A 26,564-nucleotide genomic window follows, 5' to 3' on the forward strand; every position below is an offset into this window, starting at 1 on the left:
TCACATCATATAATATTTTTAATTTTAAAAAATAAAATATATATTTAATAATTACGTCAAGTATTTGAAGAAAATAGAGGAGTTGAAGATAACATGCGTTGTTTTTGTGTGTTTTAAGATATGTTATGCTATTATTGTATATGTACAACTTTTCTAGTTTTACATGAATATACTGAAATCTAAGTTTTTGGGTAAATATGAAATCGCTAATTCTATTATAAAATAACAAAATCAATATTCTAAAAATAATTTTATTAATAAAAATAAATTTATAAAAAATAAATAAATTTTGTAACATTCCCCTAAAATGGTGAATCTCATCCTTTCTTTTCCTATATATATCACAAACAGAACCCCTCTCGCTCTTCCCTCAGAGGATACATCAACGATGGCAGCAAGCAACGAGATCGCCCTCGAGTTGGCCCCCATCATCCGCATCTACAAGGACGGCCGCATTGAGCGCTTAGACGCCGACGTGCAACTCCCTCCTTCCGTCGACACCGCCACCGGCGTCGTCTCCAAGGACGTCCCCATCGCCGCCGGCGTCACCGCCCGGCTCTACCTCCCAGCTGTCGACGCGCCATCGAAGCTCCCCGTCTTCGTGTACTACCACGGCGGAGGCTTCTGCATCGGCTCCGCCTCCTCCTCCATCTACCACGTCTTCCTCAACACCATCGTGTCCACAGCCAGCGTCATCGCCGTGTCCGTGGACTACAGGCTGGCACCGGAGCACCTCATCCCGGCGGCCTACGAGGACGCCTGGTGCGCGCTCCGGTGGGTGGCGTCCCACGCGGAGGGTGGCCCCGAGCCGTGGATGGCCAAGGATCGGACGGACTTCACGCGTCTCTTTCTGGCCGGGGACAGCGCCGGGGCGAACATCGCGCACAATGTGGCGATGCGCGTGGCCGCGGAGGGGCTCGGCGTTGGCGGTGCGAGGGTGGAAAGCATGGTGCTGCTGCACCCCTACTTCTGGGGGACGACGCGGCTGCCGTGCGAGGTGGGGCGCGTCGACCACCCGGTTATCCCGCCGCACACCGTGGACAGCATGTGGCAGCTGATAACCGGCGGGGCGGACAACGACGACCCGAGGTTAAACCCGTTGGCGGATGGGGCGCCGAGTCTGGCGGGGCTGGGTTGCAGGCGGGTGATGGTGGCGGTGGCGGAGAAGGACACGTTGAGGGACAGGGGGAGGGCGTACTTCGAGGCTCTGAGGAAGTGCGGGTGGGGAGGGGAAGCACAGCTGTGGGAGACGCAGGGAGAAGACCACGTCTTCTTCCTCTTCAAGCCAGAGTGCAATGAGGTGTCTCTCTTGGTGAAGAGATTGGTTAGCTTCCTGAAGGATTAACCATCCGTGGGTGAATCATAGATTTGTGGAGAGAAATAGAGAGAGGGAGAGGAATAAATGTGCCATAATAAGGGATAATAATGTCATCAATCTTGCATGAACCATTACTTCATGTTTATTATCTTAAGGAAATTGGAAATCATTTCAACTTCTTTTTCGAAGAGTCATACATATGAATGCCATATACCAACTTTTTTTGTGTGTTACGAAGCTTTTTTTATTGGAAATTCACACAATATACAATAGTCAAAGAGAAATAATTCACGACAAAAAATTATAACTGATATATACAAATATAATAAACATAATGACGCCATTTTCAATACATTATTATTTTTAGCAATTTTAATACTGAAAATTTTATTGTTAAATTACTTTACCAATCTGAACAATATTATATAGTTTGGGTTTTAGATAGAGTAACCAAAATCTTACTAATTAAATTCAAAAAAATTCATAAATGGACTTAAGTAACATGCATACTTTATCTGATCAGTGTGCAGGTTACTGAATGAGGATTTCACATCAACCTATTAATAACCAATAGAGTTCAGTTTGATATTAATATGATTACGGGTAAAAATGTTTTGTCATAGTCAACACTTTGCCTTTGATGATACCCCTTAGCCACTAACCTTCCTTTATAGGTCTCTACCTTTCCATCTACTCCGATCTTCCTCTTGAAGATCTACTTGCAACCGATGGGTACAATACCCTCGGGTGTATCAACTAGGTTTCAAACCTTGTTGGAGTACATGAAATCCATCTCACAATTCATGGCTTTTTGCTACTTGCCAGAGTATACACTTATAATAGTCTCCTCGTAGGTCTGAGAATCAATATCTTCAACATCCTCTCCTCTAATATGTTCCACATATCTCTCAGGAAGGGATACTCTGCCAAATATACATAAGTCAAAACTTGTGTGCTAGGTACCTGAACAAATTCGGGCTGTGGAGTGATGCTTGAGCTAGGTTCTCTAACCTCACTCAAATCTATTATACTCCCACTGTCTTCGCAAAAAATGTGTCCCTTCTCGAGGAACATTGTTCTTTTGGCTACAAAGACATTTTGGTCCTCGAGATAATAAAAATAATACACACAAGTTTCCTTGGGGTATCCCACGAACTTGCATCGCTCCGTCCTTGATTCCAACTTATTGGGGTTGTGTCTTTTAACGTAGGCAGAGCAGCCCCAAATCTTAATAACATTAAGATCGAGTTTTTTTCCTTTCCATATCTCATATAGTGTAGATATTATCGATTTAGTTAGAACTCTATTTAGAAGGTAAGTTGCGATCTCTAGGGTGTATCCCCAAAATGAGATGAGTAAGTGAACGAAACTTATCATGGACCGCATCATGTCTGACAATGTACTATTCCTTATTTCGGATACTGAGTTGAGGTGTATAAGGAGGTGTCCATTGGAATAGAATCTCATGATCCTTGAGGAACTAGGTGAACTATGTACTCAAGTATTCATTTCCTCGATTTGATCGAACACTCTTAATACTTTTCCCGTTCTCTACTTCCCTTCTACCACCATTGATCTCAATTCTCACTTTCTATTTTTTGTAAAAAAATTATTAAGTATCTATTCTTTCATAATTTAAAAATAACATACTTGACCCTACAAAATCAATATAGCATAAATATTCATCATATATGCCGCTCAAAGTTTAATAAGAAAAAACTCCGTCTAATCATTAATAGTAGCTAATTTGATTTTAAAATATAAAAATATTGTCTCCCTTTTTTTCCTTCACCACTGGGCTTTCTCTTTTGTATTCTATTTCACATCATATAATATTTTTAATTTTAAAAAATAAAATATATATTTAATAATTACGTCAAGTATTTGAAGAAAATAGAGGAGTTGAAGATAACATGCGTTGTTTTTGTGTGTTTTAAGATATGTTATGCTATTATTGTATATGTACAACTTTTCTAGTTTTACATGAATATACTGAAATCTAAGTTTTTGGGTAAATATGAAATCGCTAATTCTATTATAAAATAACAAAATCAATATTCTAAAAATAATTTTATTAATAAAAATAAATTTATAAAAAATAAATAAATTTTGTAACATTCCCCTAAAATGGTGAATCTCATCCTTTCTTTTCCTATATATATCACAAACAGAACCCCTCTCGCTCTTCCCTCAGAGGATACATCAACGATGGCAGCAAGCAACGAGATCGCCCTCGAGTTGGCCCCCATCATCCGCATCTACAAGGACGGCCGCATTGAGCGCTTAGACGCCGACGTGCAACTCCCTCCTTCCGTCGACACCGCCACCGGCGTCGTCTCCAAGGACGTCCCCATCGCCGCCGGCGTCACCGCCCGGCTCTACCTCCCAGCTGTCGACGCGCCATCGAAGCTCCCCGTCTTCGTGTACTACCACGGCGGAGGCTTCTGCATCGGCTCCGCCTCCTCCTCCATCTACCACGTCTTCCTCAACACCATCGTGTCCACAGCCAGCGTCATCGCCGTGTCCGTGGACTACAGGCTGGCACCGGAGCACCTCATCCCGGCGGCCTACGAGGACGCCTGGTGCGCGCTCCGGTGGGTGGCGTCCCACGCGGAGGGTGGCCCCGAGCCGTGGATGGCCAAGGATCGGACGGACTTCACGCGTCTCTTTCTGGCCGGGGACAGCGCCGGGGCGAACATCGCGCACAATGTGGCGATGCGCGTGGCCGCGGAGGGGCTCGGCGTTGGCGGTGCGAGGGTGGAAAGCATGGTGCTGCTGCACCCCTACTTCTGGGGGACGACGCGGCTGCCGTGCGAGGTGGGGCGCGTCGACCACCCGGTTATCCCGCCGCACACCGTGGACAGCATGTGGCAGCTGATAACCGGCGGGGCGGACAACGACGACCCGAGGTTAAACCCGTTGGCGGATGGGGCGCCGAGTCTGGCGGGGCTGGGTTGCAGGCGGGTGATGGTGGCGGTGGCGGAGAAGGACACGTTGAGGGACAGGGGGAGGGCGTACTTCGAGGCTCTGAGGAAGTGCGGGTGGGGAGGGGAAGCACAGCTGTGGGAGACGCAGGGAGAAGACCACGTCTTCTTCCTCTTCAAGCCAGAGTGCAATGAGGTGTCTCTCTTGGTGAAGAGATTGGTTAGCTTCCTGAAGGATTAACCATCCGTGGGTGAATCATAGATTTGTGGAGAGAAATAGAGAGAGGGAGAGGAATAAATGTGCCATAATAAGGGATAATAATGTCATCAATCTTGCATGAACCATTACTTCATGTTTATTATCTTAAGGAAATTGGAAATCATTTCAACTTCTTTTTTTGAAGAGTCATTCGTATGATGCCATATATCAACCTTTTTTGTGTGGCATTACCAAGTTTTTTTTATTGGAAATTCACACAATATACAATAGTCAAAGAGAAAATATAATTCACAACAAAAAATTATAACTGATATATACACATATAATAAACATAATTACGCCATTTTCGATTCATTATTATTTTTAGTAATTTTAATACCGAAAATTTTATTGTTAAATTACTTTACCAATCTGAACAATATGATATAGTTTGGGTTTTAGACAAAGTAACCGAAAACTCACTAATTGAATCTAAAAAAGTACAATCCAACCTCAATCAATTCTATCGTTTAGAATATATTAATAGAAGATTGAATATGAAACAAATAGTGATGAAAAAGTAAGCACTTTATGTGTGAGCGAAAGATTATATATATATAGTATATATAGTATATAATTTAATAAACTTAAAATTTTAGATTGAATTGGTATAATCATGTTAAAATGATACTTAGAGCCATACCTGATAAAACAAAAAAAGTGAATTATAAAATGATACCGAATTAAAATATTCGGGTCGATATACTATTCATAATTTAATAAATTTAATTTTTAAGTTGAATTAGTGTGAGATCTTATGCCAATTTTATTTTATTTTATATTAAGCCAAATTAAATCTATTTGGAACACATCGAATCAAGTAAAGTTCAAATTGTCATGGTTATGCACAATTAGGAGGAAGGATGATGGTAGCAACACTAAAGGTGATTTCTCTCTCTTCATTTATTTTCTTTCTTTTTTTTGCCCTTTTTGGATCCTCTATTTGTCATCTTTATGGCGAATATGACAACTAATAATCCACGTTGGTTTCTTCACTTGAAAGGATGTCCATCTTTGACCTAAGGATGCTTTCCAATAAAGTTTGGAACACCAAGTATGACATCCAAAACCATGTTTTCACAAATCTTTTGCAACATTCTCAAGGAAGGTAAGAGAAAGATTTAAAAGTGTTGCAAGAACAATTTTGACACAAAAAAGGCATTGTTGAACATGACAGTGGGTTGTCTTCTCATGCATATGTGAATTGAGGACCTGATAAGCTGCCTCAGAATTGGTCAGTCAACACATCAATTTCTTGATGGAACATATGTGAAATGTACTTTAGTTATTAGAATTTTATACAAAGGTGGTCATGGAGGCCCCCTTGATATGATGGATTGTTGACCAACATGGTAAATGAGTGCTGGTAGATCTTAAAAGCTAGTCAAGTCAGTGACAAATCATCCATGAGGATGACCAAATCTCTTCCTTTCAGACAAGAATTATCATTCTAGATTTAGAGAGTGTTGATTGGTGTCCAGAAAAAAGATTTTTTTTATTATATGAATGATTAAATAGAAATAAAATTATATTAATATTTAAAAATAAGATATATTGACAGAAGTTTTGTGTATTATAAGATTGAATAAAAAAAATCAGTCATAGTAAAAAAAATCCCTGATATGATCCAATCTAAAGATCCATTAATAAAACATGCTAGAATTATTGTTTTGTGATGCTAGGATTAACAAAACATGCTATAAAAAAATATTTTCCAAACAAGAGAAAATTATTTAATTATTGATATATATATATATATATATATATATATATATATATATATATATATATATATATATATATATATATATATATATATATATATATATATATATATATATATATATATGTGTGTGTGTGTGTGTGTGTGTGTGTGTGTGTGTGTGTAAGATATCACTAAATATTTATAATTTGTGATATTTATTATATATTTTGCAATGATATGTGGTAAAGTTGGGACTTGAGACAAATTTCTAAAATTATCAAAATAAGGGAAGTTTTGAAACAAGTGACTTGGTAGAATCTATGTTATATATCTCTACATCTTCACAAAACTTGATTATGAATTTGAAATATGCTACATATGCATAAATATAATCTTATATTTTTGTTTTTAATAGATATTTATTTTAAAAATAATAAAAATATCCTCAATCACTCATTGATGTTTTTCTCATCTCCCTTTCGATAAAAAATAGAATTGGAACTGAATTATCACTTTTGATTGATAAAAAAATAAAATGTTTCACTAAGACTTGGATCTAAATCATTTAATTTTAAATATAAAGGATTAATCACTATATATATATATATATATATTACCTTTTACTTTTTTAGCCGATTTAAAATCGAACCGGGGAACCTTGAACCGGAATCGAGTGATTTCGGTTAAATTTGGAATCACCGAGCCGTTGATCCGGTTCGATTCCCGTGATCAGGGCTACAAGTGGGTTGGCCCATCGTCTTTACTCGCTTTCCGCCGCCGCCCACCTCCTCTTTGGAACCACGATAAGCTCCTCTTCCTTCCGCCACTGCGTCCTGCCCCGAAGCGTGCCGGCTGCAGGTCGCCGCTTTCCGCCTCCAAGAACGCTCTGGCTACTGGCTCGAACCGCTACCACCGCGCTTCAACACAAACAGGAATTGGGACTGCACCGGATTGATCGACAGCGGTGTTTGATACCTCAATTGAATAGGACTTTGGTATCTCTACACACACGCAAGAAGATAAGGGTTTAATCTCGTCTCTTCCTCTTTTCATTTGATCTTGGGTTTTGCGATCGAAACCACAGTTCAAAGTCGATGGGCACCGAATCCAAAGGCAAAGCGCCACCTAAAGTGGTGAAACTTGATAAGGCGCTGAAATTGGTAAGAAGCCTTTGATCTCACCTTAGTTTTCGGTAGATTACTCTTCTCGTTGTTTTTCTGTGTCCAGATGCTTAATTTCCCTGCAACTCTCTAACTAATTTGTAAATGTTAGTTTTTTGGTGGATAATCTACCATCATCTTCGATGAAATCTTTTGGAAATTGGAATGACTAATTGGAAGCATGCATCCAATTAAATGGCGGTGCCAAAAATCGGTCTCTGCTTCGGAATAAAAAATTCATTAGTAGTTGTGGCATGAGAAGCTATAGGACCTTTTGTTGGTGGGAACCTTCTAAGAAGGTCCTTCCATTTAGGTGCTCTTGAGCTTAAGTGAATAATGTTCCTGTAATCTTAAGCATTGCTTTGACTTAATTGAAATATAGAGTTATCAGTCCTATGTCCCAAATACGTCAGTGAAGCTATTGTAAAAGTCTAGGACTGTTTGTATGGAAATCTTCGATCCTGTTAAATGTCTAAAGCCTCATATAATAATCATTATGACAATCTTGTAATATGAACTAATCAAGTTTATGGACCTATAGATCAGGGAAGGAAGAAGACAAGGAGGATTCTCTTCTTTAGGCAATTTCATAGAAAGAAGATGGTATTGGTCGTGCAAATTATACAGGCCATGGTACAGGTTTCAGTTTTGCAAACATCATTCAAACCTAAAGATGGGAATCACCTGCTGTGAAGAAGAAACATAGCACATGATCTGGTTGGCTGAAGCAATATGTATATAAAGAGTCATGAAAACGTATTTGACGGAATTTGGAAATAAGACAGGTTTAGATAAGTAAATGTTTTCCAAATGAAAGTGGCATCGATGGCTATGTAAACAGAAGGATGAGGAATAGTAGGTGTCTCAGCAGTTATGCAATGAAAAATTGTTAGGAAAATCAATCCATATTGTGGTTATGATTTACAAAGTAGAGTTCTTAGAATTGTAGGCCAAATTAATGAAAGAAGGTAACTTCTACTTTGGTGAGGCATTCTCTTTTCAATTTGATATCCATAAATCTTGAAGTTAGCAGCAGGATAGTCTGGTAGTAGCTAGCAACCAAGAGGACACTTCATTTCAGTGCATTATGGAAGAGCCATAGAGAATCCCTCTCAGGTAGGAAGCAAGTTTCAGCAATTAATATCTTTGACTTTGGGGCTTGAATGGGTGCAAATTAGTTTTCAGAAGCACCTGAAAAGGTACAGCCAATGATATTCCCATTCCATCACCATTCATGCTCGCTATAATTGAATCCCTTGCAACCATGAATCATGCACTTGTATCCTCTTATTTGTGTGGTGGTATGGACTTGCATTTGAACCGTACAGCTCATATCATCTTTGGACTCAATAGGAATAGTTGTTGGATGAATTGTAAAACCAGTATGGCTTGGAAATTGTTATAAAACACAATATGCATTAGAAACCATAATGTTGCATTGAACAATTTCAATATCATGTTCTAATGAAAGCATGGTTTTCAGGCCGAAGCTTGGGTTAATAATATGAGCAGACCAGCGATTTATGAGCAGAGTGAAGTAGAATTTGAGGGTCGACCTTCGAGGTGTCCACTATGTTATATGTATACGAGAATATTTATTTTGGACAGGATATTCTTTGGGGCCTCAATATTTGGTTGATTAATGCTTGTGTAGGTTAGGTCTGGGAGCTAAAATCACACCAAAAATGAAAGCGGCAGTTTCAAGTGATCCAGTTGAACGGAAATTGCTTGGGAAGTTGAACTCAAAGAAGAAACTGTCTTCGGAAAATGTAGAGAAAGCTAGCCCAGTTAAAGAGAATTCACCAAGCGACGATGATGAAAATGAACCAGAGAGCAGAACAAGTGCTTTTGTGAAGAAGAGACCAATGCCTCCAGCAACATCTTTGCAGTCTTCCAAGAAGAGAAAATGACATTCTGTAATCTTTGTCAGGTTTAAATTGTGTAGATGAGGTGGGTGCACTTGTTCTCAAATTATTTATCATTGTCCATGTTCTTACAAGGTTCCTTCACATTCTGAATGTTAGAACCTTTTCCCTTGATCAATCAAGTCCCATACCATCTACATTGTTTTACTTCATTTCCTTGATTTATGATACTGATATGTCCACAGTATTTAGAAACTACTATGATCTTACAGGAGAGTTATATCTGTATTCAGTGTTTAAAATTGAGTGCTCAATCGACCATATGATGTGAAATCTTTGCAAGCATGAATTTGGCAGGGGGGCTTTTCTAAGTAGCCATAATTTGCATGTGATATTATGAAGTGATCTTATTTCACTTCTGTGGGACTAGACATAAGATTGTTAGGAAGGATGTAAATTTTTTATGCAAATTAAATGTCGACAACTATGTCTAAAAGTATTTAATTTACTATTAGATGGATGTTAAATGAAGGATTTAAATATTTGAAGGAATAAATATTATATTGTAATTTGAAGGGTAAATAATGATATTTGCAAAGTTCAAGGGCAATTTTCTTTAAAGAGTCTCTCTATTTCCACATAAAAGCTGGGGTTGCTTGTAGCATTATTTCCATATAGGAATCACATATGGTCTAACAAAAACCATAGACCATATTGACTACATGAAGACGCGAACAAATGAGGAAGATGTTATCCAAAATATTCTTAAGGAACCCTGAAATGTTCACATTTCTCTTAGTAAAATTAACTAATTCAAGAGAATTGGATTTGATGCAAATGTTGGAGAGGCTTTCAAGGAATTATAAGCTTTTCCTTTTTTTTGACTTCTAATGACCCCGAGTAACTTAATTTATAAAGGGTTTTTATCTCCGTTCGATGAAGAGAAATTATATCACACTTATAACGAAAGTGGTCACTCACTCTTAAAGAAGAAGCGATTGAGGGTTTAGAAAGTTGGAGTTATGCGATAAGAAAAATAAAAAAAAATTATGGAAAAAAAGTAAAATTAAAAATTTTCCAGGAATTTACTTAAAAAGAAAATTATTTAAAAAATATTAATTTATTATTTTTAACATGGTGTAAGTTTGCATGTGAATGTAAAACCTCCAAAGACGCGGCAGACCAATGAAGACCACAACGTCGGAAGGTAGCGGGAAGCCATCGATGGCCCATAGAAACGGTGGCATTATTAGTCCACGGGCGCAGACCAAAGGGAACCACACGCAACGACCCTGGTAACCCACATGGGGTATAGCGACGAACAAAAGATCGATTTTTTCTGAGCAGCGGTGGATTAGCACACCTGGATCAGATGTTTCCGTGACAGCAATTTTCTCGGGGAATAATTGTGCTGAGATTTGTTGCGTCTGAAAACTCTGTCCTATCTTCTCTTAATCCATCGTTCACTGGTTGTCTTTGATCCATGATTCTCCTGCTGCTTCTGGCTTGGAGTGATCGCTGATTTCGTTCCCTTCAGCTGCTATTTCCAATCCAATTTTTCTGTGTTCTGGAGTTCTTGTCTCTGTTTTAGGGTTTCTTTGGTCCTCTTGGACTTCCGTCTCCTCTAGTTTTCTTGGTTCGTTCTTTCATTCCTGTAACGAACACCAGATGATGGCATGCTTTGGTTACTTGAGGAAGAAGAAGAAGAGCTCATCACCAACACCAGGTGAGGCAGCAGCATCTGTGCCCGCGTCGACCGGTAGTCTCAGCCCTTGCAAGTCTGCGGTATCTGCGTCGCCGCGAAGAGGCATACCGGACTTGTACCAGGAGAAAGCTCACAACTTGCGCGTTTTTGAGCTGGATGAGCTGAGTAGTGCCACTAATGAGTTCAACCGGATGCTCAAGATTGGGCAAGGTGGGTTTGGGAGCGTGTATAAGGGATTTATTAAACCTCCAGATGGAAAGGGGGAGAGGATGGCCGTGGCGATCAAGAAACTCAACCAGAAAGGATTGCAGGTACTGTTGTTATCTGACTGCCAATTTTGACCTTGAAGCGATTTACCGTTGTACGAAGAAAAGAGAAGCAATCTAGACTTCCTTTGGCTATATATAACTCGGGTTGTCAGATATATCGAGTATTGTATGATTATGATGATGATTAATAACAAGAAAGATTCGTGCTTCACTAGATAAGTTTTATATTTGTGAAGGTGGAGATACATCTAATTTCTCTTCTTTTGGAAGTTGTCTTGGCTGACTCATCCCAGGTTTTGGTCTAATAGATAGTGTGGATTGTAGCGATTGGAGATACATCTAAACGGTAGGGACAGCATCTACTAGATTTTTCGGCAGTGGCTGTCAAAATTATTGCTTTAGTTGCATCTACTAAGACACAGCTTGAGAGGTCCATGCCAAAACCTTTCTGGAAGGGCACATAACTGGCAATTCTTAAAACAATACATAGAATCGGTTGAGGAAATCCCAGGAACTTAAAGTTAATTTATGATAGAAAGGAGAAGAAAGTTCACCAATATGTATAATTAGCAGTTTTGGGTGGATATTACCATCTGATGATTTTCAAACAATGAAAATATTGTGATTGCATTATTTCTTTTAGTTGTCTGATATCATAATTGATGTGATCTGATTTGGTAAACTATAGATTACATATTTTCTTTTAAATAATTTGATTAGTTGAACAATTGTAAGTTTTTATTTTAAGTGACCGTGATACTGATATGCTAAACTCTATTTGCATGGAAAATGATGGATAATCTGTTGATTTGCTTAATATGAATTAATTCTTCATTGCGTATAGGGTTTTTAGTTTGTATCTGGTATCCTTGTCAGCATATTGTAAAAATACTTGCCTTGCCTACATCTATAGCCTATTATATATCTAATTCTGATATTCTTAAACATGAGACATAGTCAGATTGGCTTGTCTTGATATATATGTACTTGTCTTTGAGAACAGGCAGATGCATTTTTTGTTTGATGAAAATTGCTTTATACTTGACGTGCCAAATTAGTGCAGTCACGTCCTTTCAATTTCTCTGTTTCTTTGTATATCTGGTTTTACTGATATTCTTCCTTGAAATTTAGGGACACAAGCAATGGTTGACAGAAGTTCAATTTCTTGGGGTTGTTGACCACCCAAATCTTGTAAAACTTATTGGATATTGTTCTGTAGATGATGAAAGAGGAATCCACAGGCTATTGGCCTATGAGTTTATGCCTAACAAGACTTTGGAAGATCATTTGTTCAACAGGTCTTATCCTGTACTTTCATGGAAGCGAAGGCTGCAGATATCTTTGGGTGCAGCTGAAGGATTAGCTTATCTACATAAAGGGTTCGAAGAAGTTCAGGTTTCTTCAAAGTGCCTTTAAACTTCGAAATGCTTTCCTGTTCTAGGTTTTCTTCTGTACGCAGTTTCTCATGTCCTGCACTGTGGCTATGTAAATTTTGTCAACTCAGAACTACTACGATCATGCACATATATGATAAAACCAAAGTTGATCTCATATTTCCAGCTACAGCTGCAGATGATCGACAAACATGATTATCATCAGAAATTGATTGTTTTAAGATGTAGGGAAACAATCTGCTTTAATAGATATGAGAAATATCCAATTGGAATTCACATCAGTTTGGCATTTCACTGATGGGCAACTAATATGCTAATTATAAAAATAAAACTTTGGTGATGCAATCCATTTATAAACATAAAAAGACCCTTGGAAAATGCATGACTCTGTTCTTTGATATTAAAGCTATCCAAATTTAGGATTATAACTTTCTCTAGAAAGGATTGATAATGAAGGCAAAGTCCTATTGGCCTAATGTTCTTAATATATGATTTTGTTGTTAAATACCTTTCTCTTAGATATGTACTCCATGACTTTCTAATGCAACTTGTGTAAATGTGATTTTGATTTTTCCTACTCATAGGTTTTGACTATCACGAAATTCGCAGGTAATCTATCGAGATTTCAAAGCTTCCAATATATTGTTAGATAAGGAATTCAAACCAAAATTGTCAGACTTTGGCCTAGCACGGGAGGGACCCACAGCAGGACGCACTCATGTAACTACAGCGGTATGTTTCTGTGTGTTGTTACTGAACCAGTAGTCTTTATGATCTACTTACTTTAAGGTTCAAATTGATTGAAAATATATATACCCTGGCTTGGTACCTCATTCTTGTTACAAAATATAAGATGTTAATTCTTAATTGAAAATGGAAACTGAAAAAGGTTTCTTAAGCTTTATTATGGTGCATTCATTCTTGGTCATCAGAGTGTCATCACTGTCAAAACAAGGCCCCACTTCAGTCATCATATAGCTGACCAAGCTTCTGTTTTACCCGGCTGAGTAAAATGTCATGTATTCATTTTCAGTTTAGTTTCAAAATGTAAATGCCAGTCTTTAATCAACGGTTTTAAAGCTAATGCTGGCCATCTATTCATTATGATTCTTAGCCATCAGAGCATCATAACAAAACGAGAGTCTGCATTAGTCATCATAAAGCTGGCCAAGAATACATTTTGGCCAGCCAAGCCAAGGATGGAATTGCCTTGCACATGGGATCTCCTTCTCTGCCGCCTATATGGTTGGGTGATTTCGGAAAGGCTTGTCATGTTACATCACCACTCCATACAAGGATGCATTATGTTGTCTTATTGCAGCTGATTTAAGAGATTGACTAGCTTTTGTCAAGGTTTTGTTAGTCAACAAGACCTGCTCCTACTCGGTATAGGATTGAGTCTTGACTGATCCAACATAAATTTACTCTTTTGGATTAGACCTGAATCTAATTCAGTTCGATGATGCCAAACAAGATGCTCAATCAGCCCAGGACTCAATTGAATATGCTGGGATTTTAGCTGGTTCTGTATATGAAGATTGCTGTTCCACTGTTCCATGAGGTAGTAAATACTAGCAACCCCTATGCCAAACTAATGCGACCACCATGATCACATCTCAATCACTGCTCAAATACAAGACAAGTAGTAATCTGGTTATTTTCTCCTTAATCCATGTATGAGCTATGGCCTGGGAGGGTCTGGCTAGGTGGTGGTGGTAAAGGATGGCAATATCTAACTTAAAGACTACTTGGATGATGAATTCATCTTCGAGATGCCGCCCAAGTTTTGATTCAGACTTGGACGTGGCATTAATCATCACATAAGTTTCAAGAACATTTAGAGAATCTTTTGATATCGACCAATTTTGGTACATGTACTTAATAATATTCCTATATTTCTTTTTGATTGGCCATTCGTATTGATGATGAAACCAATTGCGGTCAATTTGCAGCAAATAGTTCTTTGATGCAATTAGCAGTATTTCGATAATCCTTTTTTGATACTTAATATTCTGGATATCTCATCTTCTGTGAATTTGGAGACAATGTGATGAAAATCAAGCATACTCCATAAAAGTGTCTGTCTCTTCTTTTAATTGATCTATTAGTCTTGTGAACTTCATATGTATTACAAAGAGAACTTTATACATATAACAGATTAAGGTTTTAAATCTTAATCATATTGATTGGTACATACTGGTGTTTACTAATCTGACCGAGTATTAGTCTCAAAACATATAACTCGATGACTGTACAATACATTCATTCTTTTTTAATTATTTTATTCAATATTACTGGATAGTACAAAATTTTACACAACCTAGGAAACCGTTATCTACTGGTCTGGAAGGTTATTAAGGCTGGTACCAGATCAAGATTTAGATCCTTGTAACTGACAATTTCTAAAATTTGGTTACAAATTTTTATCCTCATTCTCGTATCCGTTTGCAATCTATTTTAGATTCTAATACCTTTCCAACTTTGAGCAGCTTAATCATAATAGTAATTTTTAGTAATCTCTTGTTGTTACTCATGTTATTTACTGTGATTGATCAGGTTGTTGGAACTCATGGATATGCTGCTCCAGAGTACATTGAGACAGGGCATCTAACAATTAAGAGTGATGTGTGGAGCTTTGGGGTCGTAATGTATGAAATCCTCACTGGTAGGCGCTCGTTAGAGGTAAATCGTCCAAAGAGTGAACAGAGGCTGCTGGATTGGGTGAGACAATTTCCTCTGGATACTAGGAAATTCAGCATGATTATCGATCCGAGACTGAGAAATGAGTATCCTTTGGAGGCTGCACGCGAAATAGCCAAGCTGGCCAACAGCTGCCTCACCAAGAATGCCAAAGCTCGCCCCTCAATGAGTGAAGTTGTAGAGACACTGAGAAGAGCCACACAGATAACAGCCAAAGGAAGTTGACACCTACTATAACTGTAGCTGATCCAGTATCATCAGATAGATGACACTTAACAAAACTGGGGGACAGCATACATATGTTTTCTGAGTGAATGTTTTTGACGATGTGGAGTATATACAATTTCACGACAAGCTTTAGGCTGCTATCAGATTTGTGAGGTGCCTTCTTGGTGTAATGTGCATAACATTTTATCGTTGTTGTAGTTTGAAAACATCAGATTGTTTCACTGATAAGAAGCTTCATCAGACATCTGTTATTCTTCTTGGTTTGTTTTTAACTGTGATTTGAATCACCAACCTACATGGGAGATTTGTTATTGTTTCCAATTTCTTTCTTCTTTGATCTTGTTCTAAATCTAAAACTTGGAAACAAGACAGGAAAACAAAAAGATTCCTAATTCTTGTCCCCGAACATGCAGAAATTGAGTAAGAAAGCCTAATTGTCCTTAGTTTTGATCACATTTACTTTACAGGTTGTGATGTGGTAATAATCAATGCTGTGATCTGTTCATGGCATATTATGTTGATTATCATGTCCTATTTGTTTTCGCATTCCACAGAAGTAATTATGCTGCACTTGTTATCATAAAATGTATACACAAACATAGAAATTGCAAGTCTTCCCTAAATCTGGAGAATCTTCCCTAAATCTGCACATTTGTTACCTTCCCTCACAAATTGGACACGGAAAAAACCTAATTCCTTGCCTTCAACTAATCCTCCATAACCTGCAGAAAGGATTTCTTTATGAATTTAGCAATTACCAAAGAAAGCACTTCTTGCTCTTCACACCTATCAGTTCTCCCCTGGGTTCTTGACCACCACCACCACAACAATTTTGGCTCCTTCCCTCTCTGTCTTGGTTGGTCTTCGTTGGATTCTCTTGGATTAGGTCTATGCCAGAAACCATATCACACATAAACATGACAAGGGTGACATTATTATTATGCATGCAATCAAAGGAACGTGGATTTCATTTTAATATATAATAACTAATATAATATTTAATTCTCTTCGACTAAGTGTCAAAGAACCTCGTCGTTTTTGCATGAACGGAGGCCGTAGCCCCTCTGCATTGCTGCAATAACTCTCCATTATTCCTCTTTTAATCGGTCTCTCTACCTGATTGAGTGATGGCGACTTCGATGCCGCGGATCTTTGCTGGCTTGACCGGGAAAGATGAACGGGATGACGTAAGTCAACAATCAGTTCGACGTGATAGTTACCTTTGATAAGACCAGTCGTAATATCTAACGTACCTAGGATCCTACCCTTTTGTTTGGGCACAAGAATCATACGGTGGAAAGGGAGCTGACGTCGGAGCAGTACGCTTCATCATGAAGGTAAACTTCTGGGTAGCTTTGTTTGGTGCACGTCTTGACACTTCGGCCTTTTGGAGCGTCATCATCATCGTGATCCGGTAGTCGGTGCGTTACGTCCCGTCGATCTGGTCAACGTGTATCGAGTGCGGTTCACCTATTCTCATCAGGCTTCTCGCGCCACATGGCGCGGTTGGGGTCGACAGGACAAGTGGGACCCGTAAAAATGACGAGTAATCTTACGCCGTGCGATTGGGCAATTGCGAACGCTGCCATGTCTCACGCAGATGATCCCGTCCCGCAGTTTTATATCAAGGGGGCGCCGATCGCATCGAAAAGGAAGGGTTGGGGAATCAGGGAAGTGAGCGGAGATGGGCATCAGATTTGTGGCGGCGATGACGATGATAGTGGTGGCGGCGGCGGCGACGGGATCGGCGGCGCAGTCGACGCCGGAGTGCGCGTCGAAGCTGGTGGGCTGTGCGCAATACTTGAACTCGACGACTCCGCCGGATACGTGCTGCGGGCCGCTGAAGCAGGAGGCGAAGGACGACCTGCCCTGCCTCTGCGCCCTCTTCAACAACACCGCTGTCCTCAAGGCCTTCAATGTCAACATCACCCAGGCCCTACAGATGGCCAAGCGCTGCGGCGTCAACGCTGACCAGAGCGCCTGCGCCACTGTCACAGCCTCACCCAGCGGTACTGGTATGCCCGCCTCCCCCCCTCCTTTTCCAATTTTGCTTTATCAGAACCTGGGTGGATTACTATAATCCGCCGCCGCCGCCCCTGCCGGTCGCCCAATCTGACCCTCGGGAGGGTTTCGGCTGGTGATGCTTCGGTACCCATCGATTGGTATATCGAATAGATGAAATGCTCGCGGAAAAGGGATTTTTTTACTAACATTTACGGATTTTTCGTTATTTTTCAATGAAAAGATCATATTTTTATTTTTTTCCTTTTTTAAATATATCCTGTTATGAGATAGGCTAACTTTGTTTTGACTTACTTTCTGTTTGATTTGCAGCTACACCTCCGTCGTCCTCTACGAACAACACTAGTAAGACATCAATATTTATTTATTTATTGTTAATAAATTCAAACGATATGAATTGTCAAAAATAATTTATTCATTTAGTATGGTTGGGTATACTTTGCTCCTAGAGAGTTCTGGTGTTCAAGCTAGACAATTTCTTGTTGACTTTGCAAACTGCAAAATAGTTTATTTTAGGCATCGGTTTGGGAAACTTGTCTACATATTTCATGATAATGACACGTAAAATAAAAATATATCTTGTAATGCTTAAAGTACTCTGGTTACCCATTTTTACTTTGCGAAAGAAATGTGTAACAATTATATGCTTAATTAGGCAGCCAACATTGCAGTTGTTTGGATAATATTCTGTGTAAAATATATGAATCTGAAGGATTATTTTTTGAAACAATTCAAATATAGTAGTAAGATTTGGGTTCAGGAAGATTTGTAGCAGCCTACCTCATTGCTTTTTTTGGCAGTGATCGAAAATAAGTAGCCCTTTTAGGACAATGTGTCATTGGATTGATGAATTAAAATTGTCGGTTTCTTTCCTCAAGTTATTTAGTCTCAGTTTGGGACAAACATGTGGAGTAAGTCACTGGGTAGAATGATTATCACAAGATATAACACAATTATTATTATTTTTATATCAGCTATTTGAAGAAAGTATGAAAAAGGTCATGTAAATGTTTTGAACTCAACAACAATTCACCTTGTTAGTGCCATCTCTGGTACCAACCAAACATTTGGCCACTCATTCTTTGTCAATTCCTTATATATTTCTGATCCTTTGGTTTCTTGCTACTTTATCATCACTTGTTTCTTAGTTCAGCATTATCAGCATCATCAGTTTGTAGTGGACTCTCTTCCATTTTAATTGCAAGATGAACAAACCTGTGCACTCATCCTCCTTGTTATTAGTTGGCATTGATCCTCTGTCAAGTGTATCAATGCATGTAACCCGACATCTTTGCCATGGAGATTCTTGCCTTTTCAACTAGACAGTTCTATATAAGGATGTGATATATTTGACCCACAACTTTTCAATTATTTTAGCAATAAGTAGTCCCTTATACTGAACATTCTGACCAATATTATGCTTTGTTTTGTACAAAGAGATTCTTTCTACCACCCTTTGTCAAACAGAATGTCAAAAACACTTGCCACGTTGATGTGGCCAAATGTCCTCTTCAACACCATTGAAGCCCTTTGATGCGCACCATGTCAAACACTTACCATGTTGTTCAACAAAATGTGTTCCTTGTAGAAAATTTAGATTATTTATGTAGCAGGTTTTTTAGAAACTCTTTCTCTACAATTATATTTATACATATAGATGTATATAACATATTACATATAAGCATGTGTGCATGTTCACACATGTTCATGAGGATAACATAAAAGACATGCATTTACATAACAGCACTTTGACATGCAAATCACGAAAACAATACATATTTTACAAAGATGTCGCTCGAAGATGCAAAGATGTCACATGAAGATGCACTTAAATATCAAATCAAGATATACTTTTTATTTTTTACCTTCATGATATATATCAGTAGTGGACTTTCATTAATGTATAATCTTGTTCTTCTTTTAGCCTGACCATATTCTCTTGGTCAGACCATTTCAGATTCACTAAATTTCTAATTTTGGATTCTCCTGGAAAATAGTGCTAGATGCATTTCATTTCTCACCATCAGTTGTAGCCGCAATCTAGCAGGGGCCATCGCTTTATGTCTGAGCTCAATTCCATTTTAAGACCTAAACTGAACCTAACCCAAAAGTTCAACTCCTTTCTCGATTGCTTTGTCTCTCTACACAGGGCATGTTACTATTGGAATTGCCCTCATTGTTTCTTCTCTTCAGTTTTATGTTCAATCTTTCTTCTCTCTTTGATCCTCTTCCTTGTAGATACCATTATGAGTTACTTGTTACTGTTTGGCTTAAGTTGCAGAAAAATCTCTATCATTTCTACCTAGAAATCTGAGTGTTGTGCATACTGACCATTTTGTCTCTGGTTCCATCATGTCTTCTGAACTTACATTGTATTCTCCTATTATTTTCTATTTTATTTTTTTAATATTTTAATATTTGTCTTTGCTGGGTTATTGCCCAGTCCGGGTTCGATAGATAGATCACCTATTAGATGTCATGTAGGTTGTTGGATATCATATTGAACAGTGACTAATGATTTAAGTAATATTGTGACATATACTATGATTTAAGTGATTTTACTGGCATAGGTTTATAATAGTAAAAATTTAGGAAAACTGCTGTTTATAATTTTTATGAGCATATAAAAAATTGATAAACTGGAAGACTTCATTTTTAACAAACAGTTCTCTATTCTAAATTAGTAATCATGTTTCAAATAAAATTTAATTTTCTTGAAAAATATTGTAAGTAAACACATCATTGCATTTCAAAACTAAGATTGATGGGGAATAAAAATCATGACAAGTAAAATCCAATATCTTGATTGTTTATGCTCATTTGTGCTTTGAACAATTGCTTGACATTGATGTCAGGTTCTCCCGCAGGCAAAAGTGACAACTCTGCTCATGGGGTGGCTTCAATTGGATTGCCTGGTTTAGTGAGCTTACTGTTATGCTGGTGGTCACTCATTGCATAGGAGTGACCTTCGAGCAGCTAGAAAAATGATGATTGATGAGGGAACCAATTGCACGATCTGCAGAACCGTAATCTTTTATTTTTTAGTTTTCAAGTTTGAATATTTTAGCTGAAGGGATGTGTGGGTTGTTCCTATGCAGAACAATTAAGTACCTCGTGGTTAAATTGCATTTGTGGATTTTGAGCCAATATCATGTTTCTTATTTATGCCAATGTTCTGACTCACCTATTATCATGAATCTTAAGTATGCATTGTTAAATGCTTGCTTGCTTTTAACCAGTTTGTGATGCTTTTGTAATTTTTTTCCCATTCTTTTAAAGAAAACAAGTCGTGTCATATCAAAGAAATGTTTCATGCAACTCCATTTGATTATTTGGTGTTCAGCTTTTGGCCTATGAACATGTTTCACCAATCAACACATTGGTTATCTGAAAGTGATTGAAAGGCAGGTTGCAGAAATGGAGTCGCAAGTCAGGATAGTCCAAAAGGAGGCTGTTTAGCTTCTCAATGTAATGCTGCCAGATCAGTTAAAAATTGTTTTCAGCTTGATGTGTAGAATTGTTAAGTTGGTGTTGGTGTATGTTATTGTTTAGCTTCTCTCTAAGGGTGGTAGATTACCATGATGAATAAATAACCAACATATTTGGTATTATTATAACATTTTAATCCTAGTCTCATCTATATTTTATATGCATGATTAATATAAAATATTATTTTTTTAATTTTTTTACTCTTATCAATAAGAGTATAGATAATATTAAAAATAAAATATATTAATTTACTAAACAAAATGAAAGGTTCCTAGTATATATATATATATATATATATATATATATATATATATATATATATATATTTGTATATAATTATAACCTATAACGAAGAGAAAAACATACACATATAATATATCCAAATGTATGTACTAATAAATATTCATAAGTCTTCGTTCATATATGTACTAGTATAAATCAATAAGCTTTTATAATTTTATTTAGGTGAATATATATCATATTATATATAATATTTTAAAATTATCGACATATCAAATTTATACAAAATTATCGCATATTAGATTTATATAATATTTCTTAAAAAAATAGGAGATTCTGAGTACCTTAGATTTGGACACTCATAACGCTATGTATCAAATTAAAATCATAGAAGAGGTCTTAAAATCATAAAAGATTTATATAAAATATATCTAAAAATCAAATATATATTTAAAGTATAAGTTACTCAAAACATTTATAAATATTAGTGTATAATCTATAAAATCGAAATCATAGATATAGTTTGGGAAGAGTTAGATTTTTCTTACTTCAACCTTATTTAGAGCTAGGATTTCTTAACATTTACTAGAAAAACTGAAAGAATAACTGAAGAAGGAAAAAAAAAACGTTATCAAGTTGGTAAAGAGAATGAGGCTAAACAAGATAGAGGTATTTAAGAGGTTACCTTTACGTCTAGGATTTAATCTAATTGGATATTATTTTTTTTACCTTTTACTAATATATTTATAAGGTTATAAAAACTTCAATTCAATCTAATTTGGTTTAATAATGATATATTTTTTATTTAAACTCATATTTCAATCTCACTTATGATTCTAACATTTTAAGTATAATATTTCTCTTTGATTTATTTTTTTATTACTGTATCTATGCCTAAGTAACTTACTATCCTTCATATACATAATATTTAAAACTTAAAATTTATTAAATTTATTTAAATTTTATATTCAAGTTCATTAGCAAACTTTATTTTGTACACTAAAGACACATGTCTTCTTGCTATAAAATCAAACATGGATTTTTTTTTTTAAAAAAGAGCTCAACCCTTTATGTTTTCTCTACTAATCATTTAAAAATATATGACAAGAATATTTTCCACCTTCATTTAGACCCACACATCTACACCACTCCATCACCATCACCATCTTTGACCTCTCAATTTCCTTTTTCTCATGTTCTAAAATATATTATCATATTTACATATAATGGTTGTGATTGGACATATGATCATGGATGGAACTAAGGGGGGCCAGAAAGTACAAGTTGGTCTCCCTAATATTGTGAATTTATGATGGTATTATAAATTGGACACATGGTTTATCCTCCAATAGAAAACTTGTGAACCAACTGCAATCCTCAATTGTATCTTCTGTTTGCTGGTCCAACCAAGAACTTATTGGATGTCACTACATGTTTGTTGGGTGGGATAAAAATTATTATAGAGAATAATGTTTCATTACAACAGGTATTAATCTCAACAAAAGAAATGATTTCAATTATGATAGGGTCAATTTTGATCGCCATGCTAAACAGATGTCGAAATTTTAGAGAGTAGATTATCTAAAAATTAGTTTTTTTTTATAACATTCATTTTATTTTCTTAGTTACTTCCTTCTAAATTTCAATTGGGTAATTTTTAGTGGCTAAATGAACATGATTAAAGACAGTAAATGAGAATGAATTAAGATTACATGCTAAGATAAACTTATCCACTAAAGAAAACATAAAATTTATTCTATTTGTTGTATGCCTTATTTTGAGGCAATTTAACTTTACAAGGATAAATAAAAATAGCTACATTAGTCTCATTATTTAGTGACATGGTAAAAATTGCTAGTTTATTATTTTTGCTTGTAAACCATCCTACCACTATACTACATGGTATTTAACAACTCGAATACGTAATAGAAAACATGATATGAACTAATATGTGAAACGCAAAAAAGTGAAATTGAAATATTGATCTGGAAAATGAAAGAGATGTAATGAAAAATCAAAAGGTATGTGTCACATCTTAAATTTATAAAAAAAATAAATTATCATTTTATTTTTCATAATTTATAGAATTTTTTTAATAGTTGAATTCAAATCTCTATCTTTACCGATGCTAATTTTTTTTAACTAAAAGAAAAATCATATCTTCTTACTAGAATCATAGGTGACAAAAAATATCATTCACCCAAGCCTCGATATATTACATTTGATAGTACACTTTTCTAATAACGGATGGATAAACATATTAGATTCCTTCTAACAACGGACGGAGAAAACCCATATGATACTCCTAACAATGGATACAATGGTATATCCTTTATTCTAACAGTAAATGAAAAATCGTTTAACCATCATATTTGATTGTCCAATAATCCTTAAAGGTAATCGTTTTATCTTCTCTTGGTAATGATACATAGTTAGTCATGATCATTCATTTACATTCGTCATTCATTCATATATGTATCTAAGAAACAATATAATAAAATATTATTATGGACCATATATGACCTACTAGGGTTTGTCTATTGGTGCATCTACACTTTAATGAACTCGTAACTTCTTTCATATGTTACACTTGCAATGTGAATTATTCAGTCTAGTCAAATATATTATATGATAATAACAATATTAATATCATCATTTTAATCTAAAAAATAAAAAAAATCACTAATCATTTCTAAATGACACGTTCAGTTCATCAAATCAATAGTCCTCAATTAATGAGAACCTTAATTAGAATAACTTAATTCACTTGAATCAAACTCAATGCAATTAGGACTTAACATAACCAACCTTAAATCCTTATAAAACTTGTTTGAAATATCTTAGATCGATCTAATTTAGATTTGATTGATTTCAATTAGGTTAAGTGGGTTTGAACGAGTCAATTGTTTTGAAATCACTTTAAACAGGTTTGAACCGATCAAATATGTTTAATTCAATCAACTAATAAGCTCAAGCCAATAAATAGAAAGGAAATTGGATTATCATATAGTGTTAACCCAAACTAAAATGACCCACCTAAGCCCTAGACGAGTAATGTGCGCCACATATGCTTATCTCAAGTGGCAAATTGAGTTGAGGTATAAGAGACTAGATAGAGGGATGACAATGTATCTAGTGTCAATTGAATAGTTGGGCGAGTATAGTTCCAAGGGCTTTACTGAATCTCACTCATAATTTAGGTTGAGTCTTACCATTGAACTAGGTTACGCTTGGCTCATGGGTTGGATCATGCCTAGCCACATGTGTTAGGTTATACATGATCGCATGGGTTGAATCATATTTGACCATAAGAGCTAGGTGATATTTGGCCACATGGGTTATGTGATACCTGGCTATATAGATTGAGTCATGCTTAGCCATATGGGTTACGTTGTACTTAGATATATAGGCTAAGTCATTCCTAATCACATGAGTTGAACTATACTTTACCATATATGCTAAGTTATATCTAGCCACATAACCATATGAGTTGGACAATATTTGACCGCATGAGTTGAATTATACTTAGCTACATGAGTTAAATCATACATAATCACATGGGTTAAGTTATATCTAGTCACATGGGCTACTAGTTTGACGAAAGAAACTTAACTCATACTCCAATTTGATCATTCTTATTATATTAGATTATTATATTTTAAAAATATTTTAAATATTATAAAATAATAATTAATCTCAAATTTATTCTTTTTTCATAAATTAACTAATTTAGATTCATGATTCTAAATTTAAAATTAATTAAAACATAAAAATTTAAACATAATTAAGATATATATATAATTAAATGAATTAGAACTATTATTAAATTAATTAATCATTCTAACATCACAATGATCATTATTTATTAATCATAAAAATTTAAAGTTAAAATATTATTATACATCATATAAATTATAATAATTATAATATTAAAAATTTTAAAATATGAATAAAAATAGATAATAAAAGAATATATGATCTCTAATGGAAAGATAAGAGAAGAGCCCTTTTGTATAAGAGAAGAGCTCTCCTAAAAAAATAAACAATAATTTAATTTTTATTTTACTTTCACATGTGAAGATAGGGTTGTAATATTTATTTCTTATGATTCACATATAAAAATAAAATTTAAATTATTTACTTTCTAAAACGTACATCATTCATTAGGAAATAAATTAATTAATAATTTAATTGATCAATAAAGTTCACATGATTAAGTAAATCAATCTTAATCATTCCTTTAACCATAAATAAAAAAATAATAATTTAAACAAAATAATATATTATTTATGATAATTTGATTTATATTATATAAGAAAAATCATCGGTGATTACAGTATAAAAGTAGTAAGGATTTTGTTTACATATCCATAATTTTTAAATTTGAAAAATTACAATTTTCTTTATTATAAATATTTCGATCTTCCACATATGTCTATGTCATTAATCGCTAGTTACAGTTAGCATTAGCTATTATCCAAAACATCTCTAATATTTTTAAATAATATTATTATTATATCATTTATAATTTTAATTAATAGTCAAATAATAACTAATAAAATTTTGGATTTTATAATCATATATGATAAAATTAATTTAATGGAATATATATATATATATATATATATATATATATATTCTATATTTATATATAATTTAATCAAAAAAAGATGAAAGAAAATATGGAGCAGGTGCTCCAGGGGAACAAATGGCCGAGTGAAAGGAGAGCCAATGACCTCTTCGTTTCTGGTGTCGTAAAGTGTAATCGAACCAGTCGCCAGGCACGAAAACCTCGTACCCCGGCCTGCCACTGGAGACACGACACCCCGGTGCTCTGCTCCCCCACGTCGCCACCAGCGGGCTCCACAGATCATAGCCAGTGGTAACTTACCGGACCCGCGTCGTCAAATCACATCCTCCCGTAACCGCATACCCAAACCCGCCATCCGCCATCCCCAAAACCCGCCCACGGGATATGGTCGAACCACGACCACGAATACGAACCCCGCTCCTCTCCTCCCCCTCCCACCGCGCGCCGCCACGCGTCGCGCTTCGAAATATCTTTCTTCGGGGACGATTGCTCGCGACACGCGTCGCTACGAGGACGGCCAGTTTGGGGCCGCGCCGAGAAGGAAAGATCCGAACGGGTGGCCCAACTAGAGCCACGTCAGGTGGGCCCCACGCACGTCGATCGAAGGGACGTCTGGTGAGGCTAGCGGAAGATATTTCCTTGGGGGGTTTGGTTGAGGCGCTGGATCGGACTGCGGGGGTGTCGCATACCGCACC

At 36.3% G+C, this 26,564-nt stretch overlaps 5 protein-coding genes across 8 annotated transcripts; all 5 read left to right on the forward strand.

Moving 5' to 3' along the window:
- The first annotated feature begins 357 nt into the window (after positions 1-357).
- On the forward strand, positions 358-1,345 carry LOC135649088 (probable carboxylesterase 12). Its single transcript, XM_065167196.1, has one exon. It carries the CDS (start codon positions 389-391, stop codon positions 1,343-1,345), a length of 957 nt encoding a protein of 318 aa, XP_065023268.1. The 5' UTR covers positions 358-388.
- A 2,150-nt stretch (positions 1,346-3,495) lies between these two features.
- On the forward strand, positions 3,496-7,161 carry LOC135649089 (probable carboxylesterase 12). The gene is made up of 2 exons (XM_065167197.1): positions 3,496-4,462; positions 6,940-7,161. The coding sequence occupies exons 1-2, from the start codon at positions 3,527-3,529 to the stop codon at positions 7,159-7,161; spliced, it is 1,158 nt and encodes a 385-aa protein (XP_065023269.1). The 5' UTR covers positions 3,496-3,526.
- LOC135649158 (uncharacterized) lies at positions 6,952-9,443 on the forward strand. Its single transcript, XM_065167277.1, has 4 exons — positions 6,952-7,201; positions 7,291-7,366; positions 8,850-8,929; positions 9,021-9,443. Exons 2-4 carry the CDS (start codon positions 7,301-7,303, stop codon positions 9,274-9,276), a joined length of 402 nt encoding a protein of 133 aa, XP_065023349.1. The 5' UTR covers positions 6,952-7,201; positions 7,291-7,300; the 3' UTR covers positions 9,277-9,443.
- A 1,054-nt stretch (positions 9,444-10,497) lies between these two features.
- On the forward strand, positions 10,498-15,771 carry LOC135648279 (probable serine/threonine-protein kinase PBL19). The gene is made up of 4 exons (XM_065165771.1): positions 10,498-11,247; positions 12,337-12,600; positions 13,209-13,331; positions 15,156-15,771. Exons 1-4 carry the CDS (start codon positions 10,900-10,902, stop codon positions 15,522-15,524), a joined length of 1,104 nt encoding a protein of 367 aa, XP_065021843.1. The 5' UTR covers positions 10,498-10,899; the 3' UTR covers positions 15,525-15,771.
- Positions 15,772-17,163: 1,392 nt separating this feature from the next.
- Positions 17,164-20,720, forward strand: LOC135649193 (non-specific lipid transfer protein GPI-anchored 9-like). 4 transcript variants are annotated; one of them, XM_065167364.1, is made up of 3 exons: positions 17,164-17,536; positions 17,862-17,894; positions 20,405-20,720. In XM_065167364.1, the coding sequence occupies exons 1-3, from the start codon at positions 17,212-17,214 to the stop codon at positions 20,506-20,508; spliced, it is 462 nt and encodes a 153-aa protein (XP_065023436.1). In that variant the 5' UTR covers positions 17,164-17,211; the 3' UTR covers positions 20,509-20,720. The 4 variants fall into 4 exon arrangements, with proteins under 4 accessions (XP_065023436.1, XP_065023438.1, XP_065023435.1 ...); XM_065167366.1 differs by having other exon boundaries at positions 20,417-20,720; XM_065167363.1 differs by having other exon boundaries at positions 17,165-17,542.
- Positions 20,721-26,564: the final 5,844 nt, after the last annotated feature.

The sequence above is a fragment of the Musa acuminata genome, chromosome BXJ3-9, assembly GCF_036884655.1.
Source record: "Musa acuminata AAA Group cultivar baxijiao chromosome BXJ3-9, Cavendish_Baxijiao_AAA, whole genome shotgun sequence".
In the NCBI taxonomy this organism is placed as follows: Eukaryota; Viridiplantae; Streptophyta; class Magnoliopsida; order Zingiberales; family Musaceae; genus Musa; species Musa acuminata.

What these genes read in the sequence shown, in the direction of transcription:
- LOC135649088 (XM_065167196.1), top strand. Translation starts at nt 389, where the DNA reads ATGGCAGCAAGCAACGAGATCGCCCTCGAGTTGGCCCCCATCATCCGC.
- LOC135649089 (XM_065167197.1), top strand. Translation starts at nt 3,527, where the DNA reads ATGGCAGCAAGCAACGAGATCGCCCTCGAGTTGGCCCCCATCATCCGC. An exon ending in CTCTCTTGGTGAAGAGATTG is followed by an intron (nt 4,463 to 6,939) that starts GTTAGCTTCCTG and finishes TCCCGTGATCAG; the next exon opens with GGCTACAAGTGGGTTGGCCC.
- LOC135649158 (XM_065167277.1), top strand. Translation starts at nt 7,301, where the DNA reads ATGGGCACCGAATCCAAAGGCAAAGCGCCACCTAAAGTGGTGAAACTT. An exon ending in TTGATAAGGCGCTGAAATTG is followed by an intron (nt 7,367 to 8,849) that starts GTAAGAAGCCTT and finishes CATGGTTTTCAG; the next exon opens with GCCGAAGCTTGGGTTAATAA. An exon ending in TTTGAGGGTCGACCTTCGAG is followed by an intron (nt 8,930 to 9,020) that starts GTGTCCACTATG and finishes ATGCTTGTGTAG; the next exon opens with GTTAGGTCTGGGAGCTAAAA.
- LOC135648279 (XM_065165771.1), top strand. Translation starts at nt 10,900, where the DNA reads ATGATGGCATGCTTTGGTTACTTGAGGAAGAAGAAGAAGAGCTCATCA. An exon ending in AAGGGTTCGAAGAAGTTCAG is followed by an intron (nt 12,601 to 13,208) that starts GTTTCTTCAAAG and finishes CGAAATTCGCAG; the next exon opens with GTAATCTATCGAGATTTCAA. An exon ending in GCACTCATGTAACTACAGCG is followed by an intron (nt 13,332 to 15,155) that starts GTATGTTTCTGT and finishes GTGATTGATCAG; the next exon opens with GTTGTTGGAACTCATGGATA.
- LOC135649193 (XM_065167363.1), top strand. Translation starts at nt 17,212, where the DNA reads ATGGGCATCAGATTTGTGGCGGCGATGACGATGATAGTGGTGGCGGCG. An exon ending in AGCCTCACCCAGCGGTACTG is followed by an intron (nt 17,543 to 17,861) that starts GTATGCCCGCCT and finishes TTTGATTTGCAG; the next exon opens with CTACACCTCCGTCGTCCTCT. An exon ending in GTCCTCTACGAACAACACTA is followed by an intron (nt 17,895 to 20,404) that starts GTAAGACATCAA and finishes CATTGATGTCAG; the next exon opens with GTTCTCCCGCAGGCAAAAGT.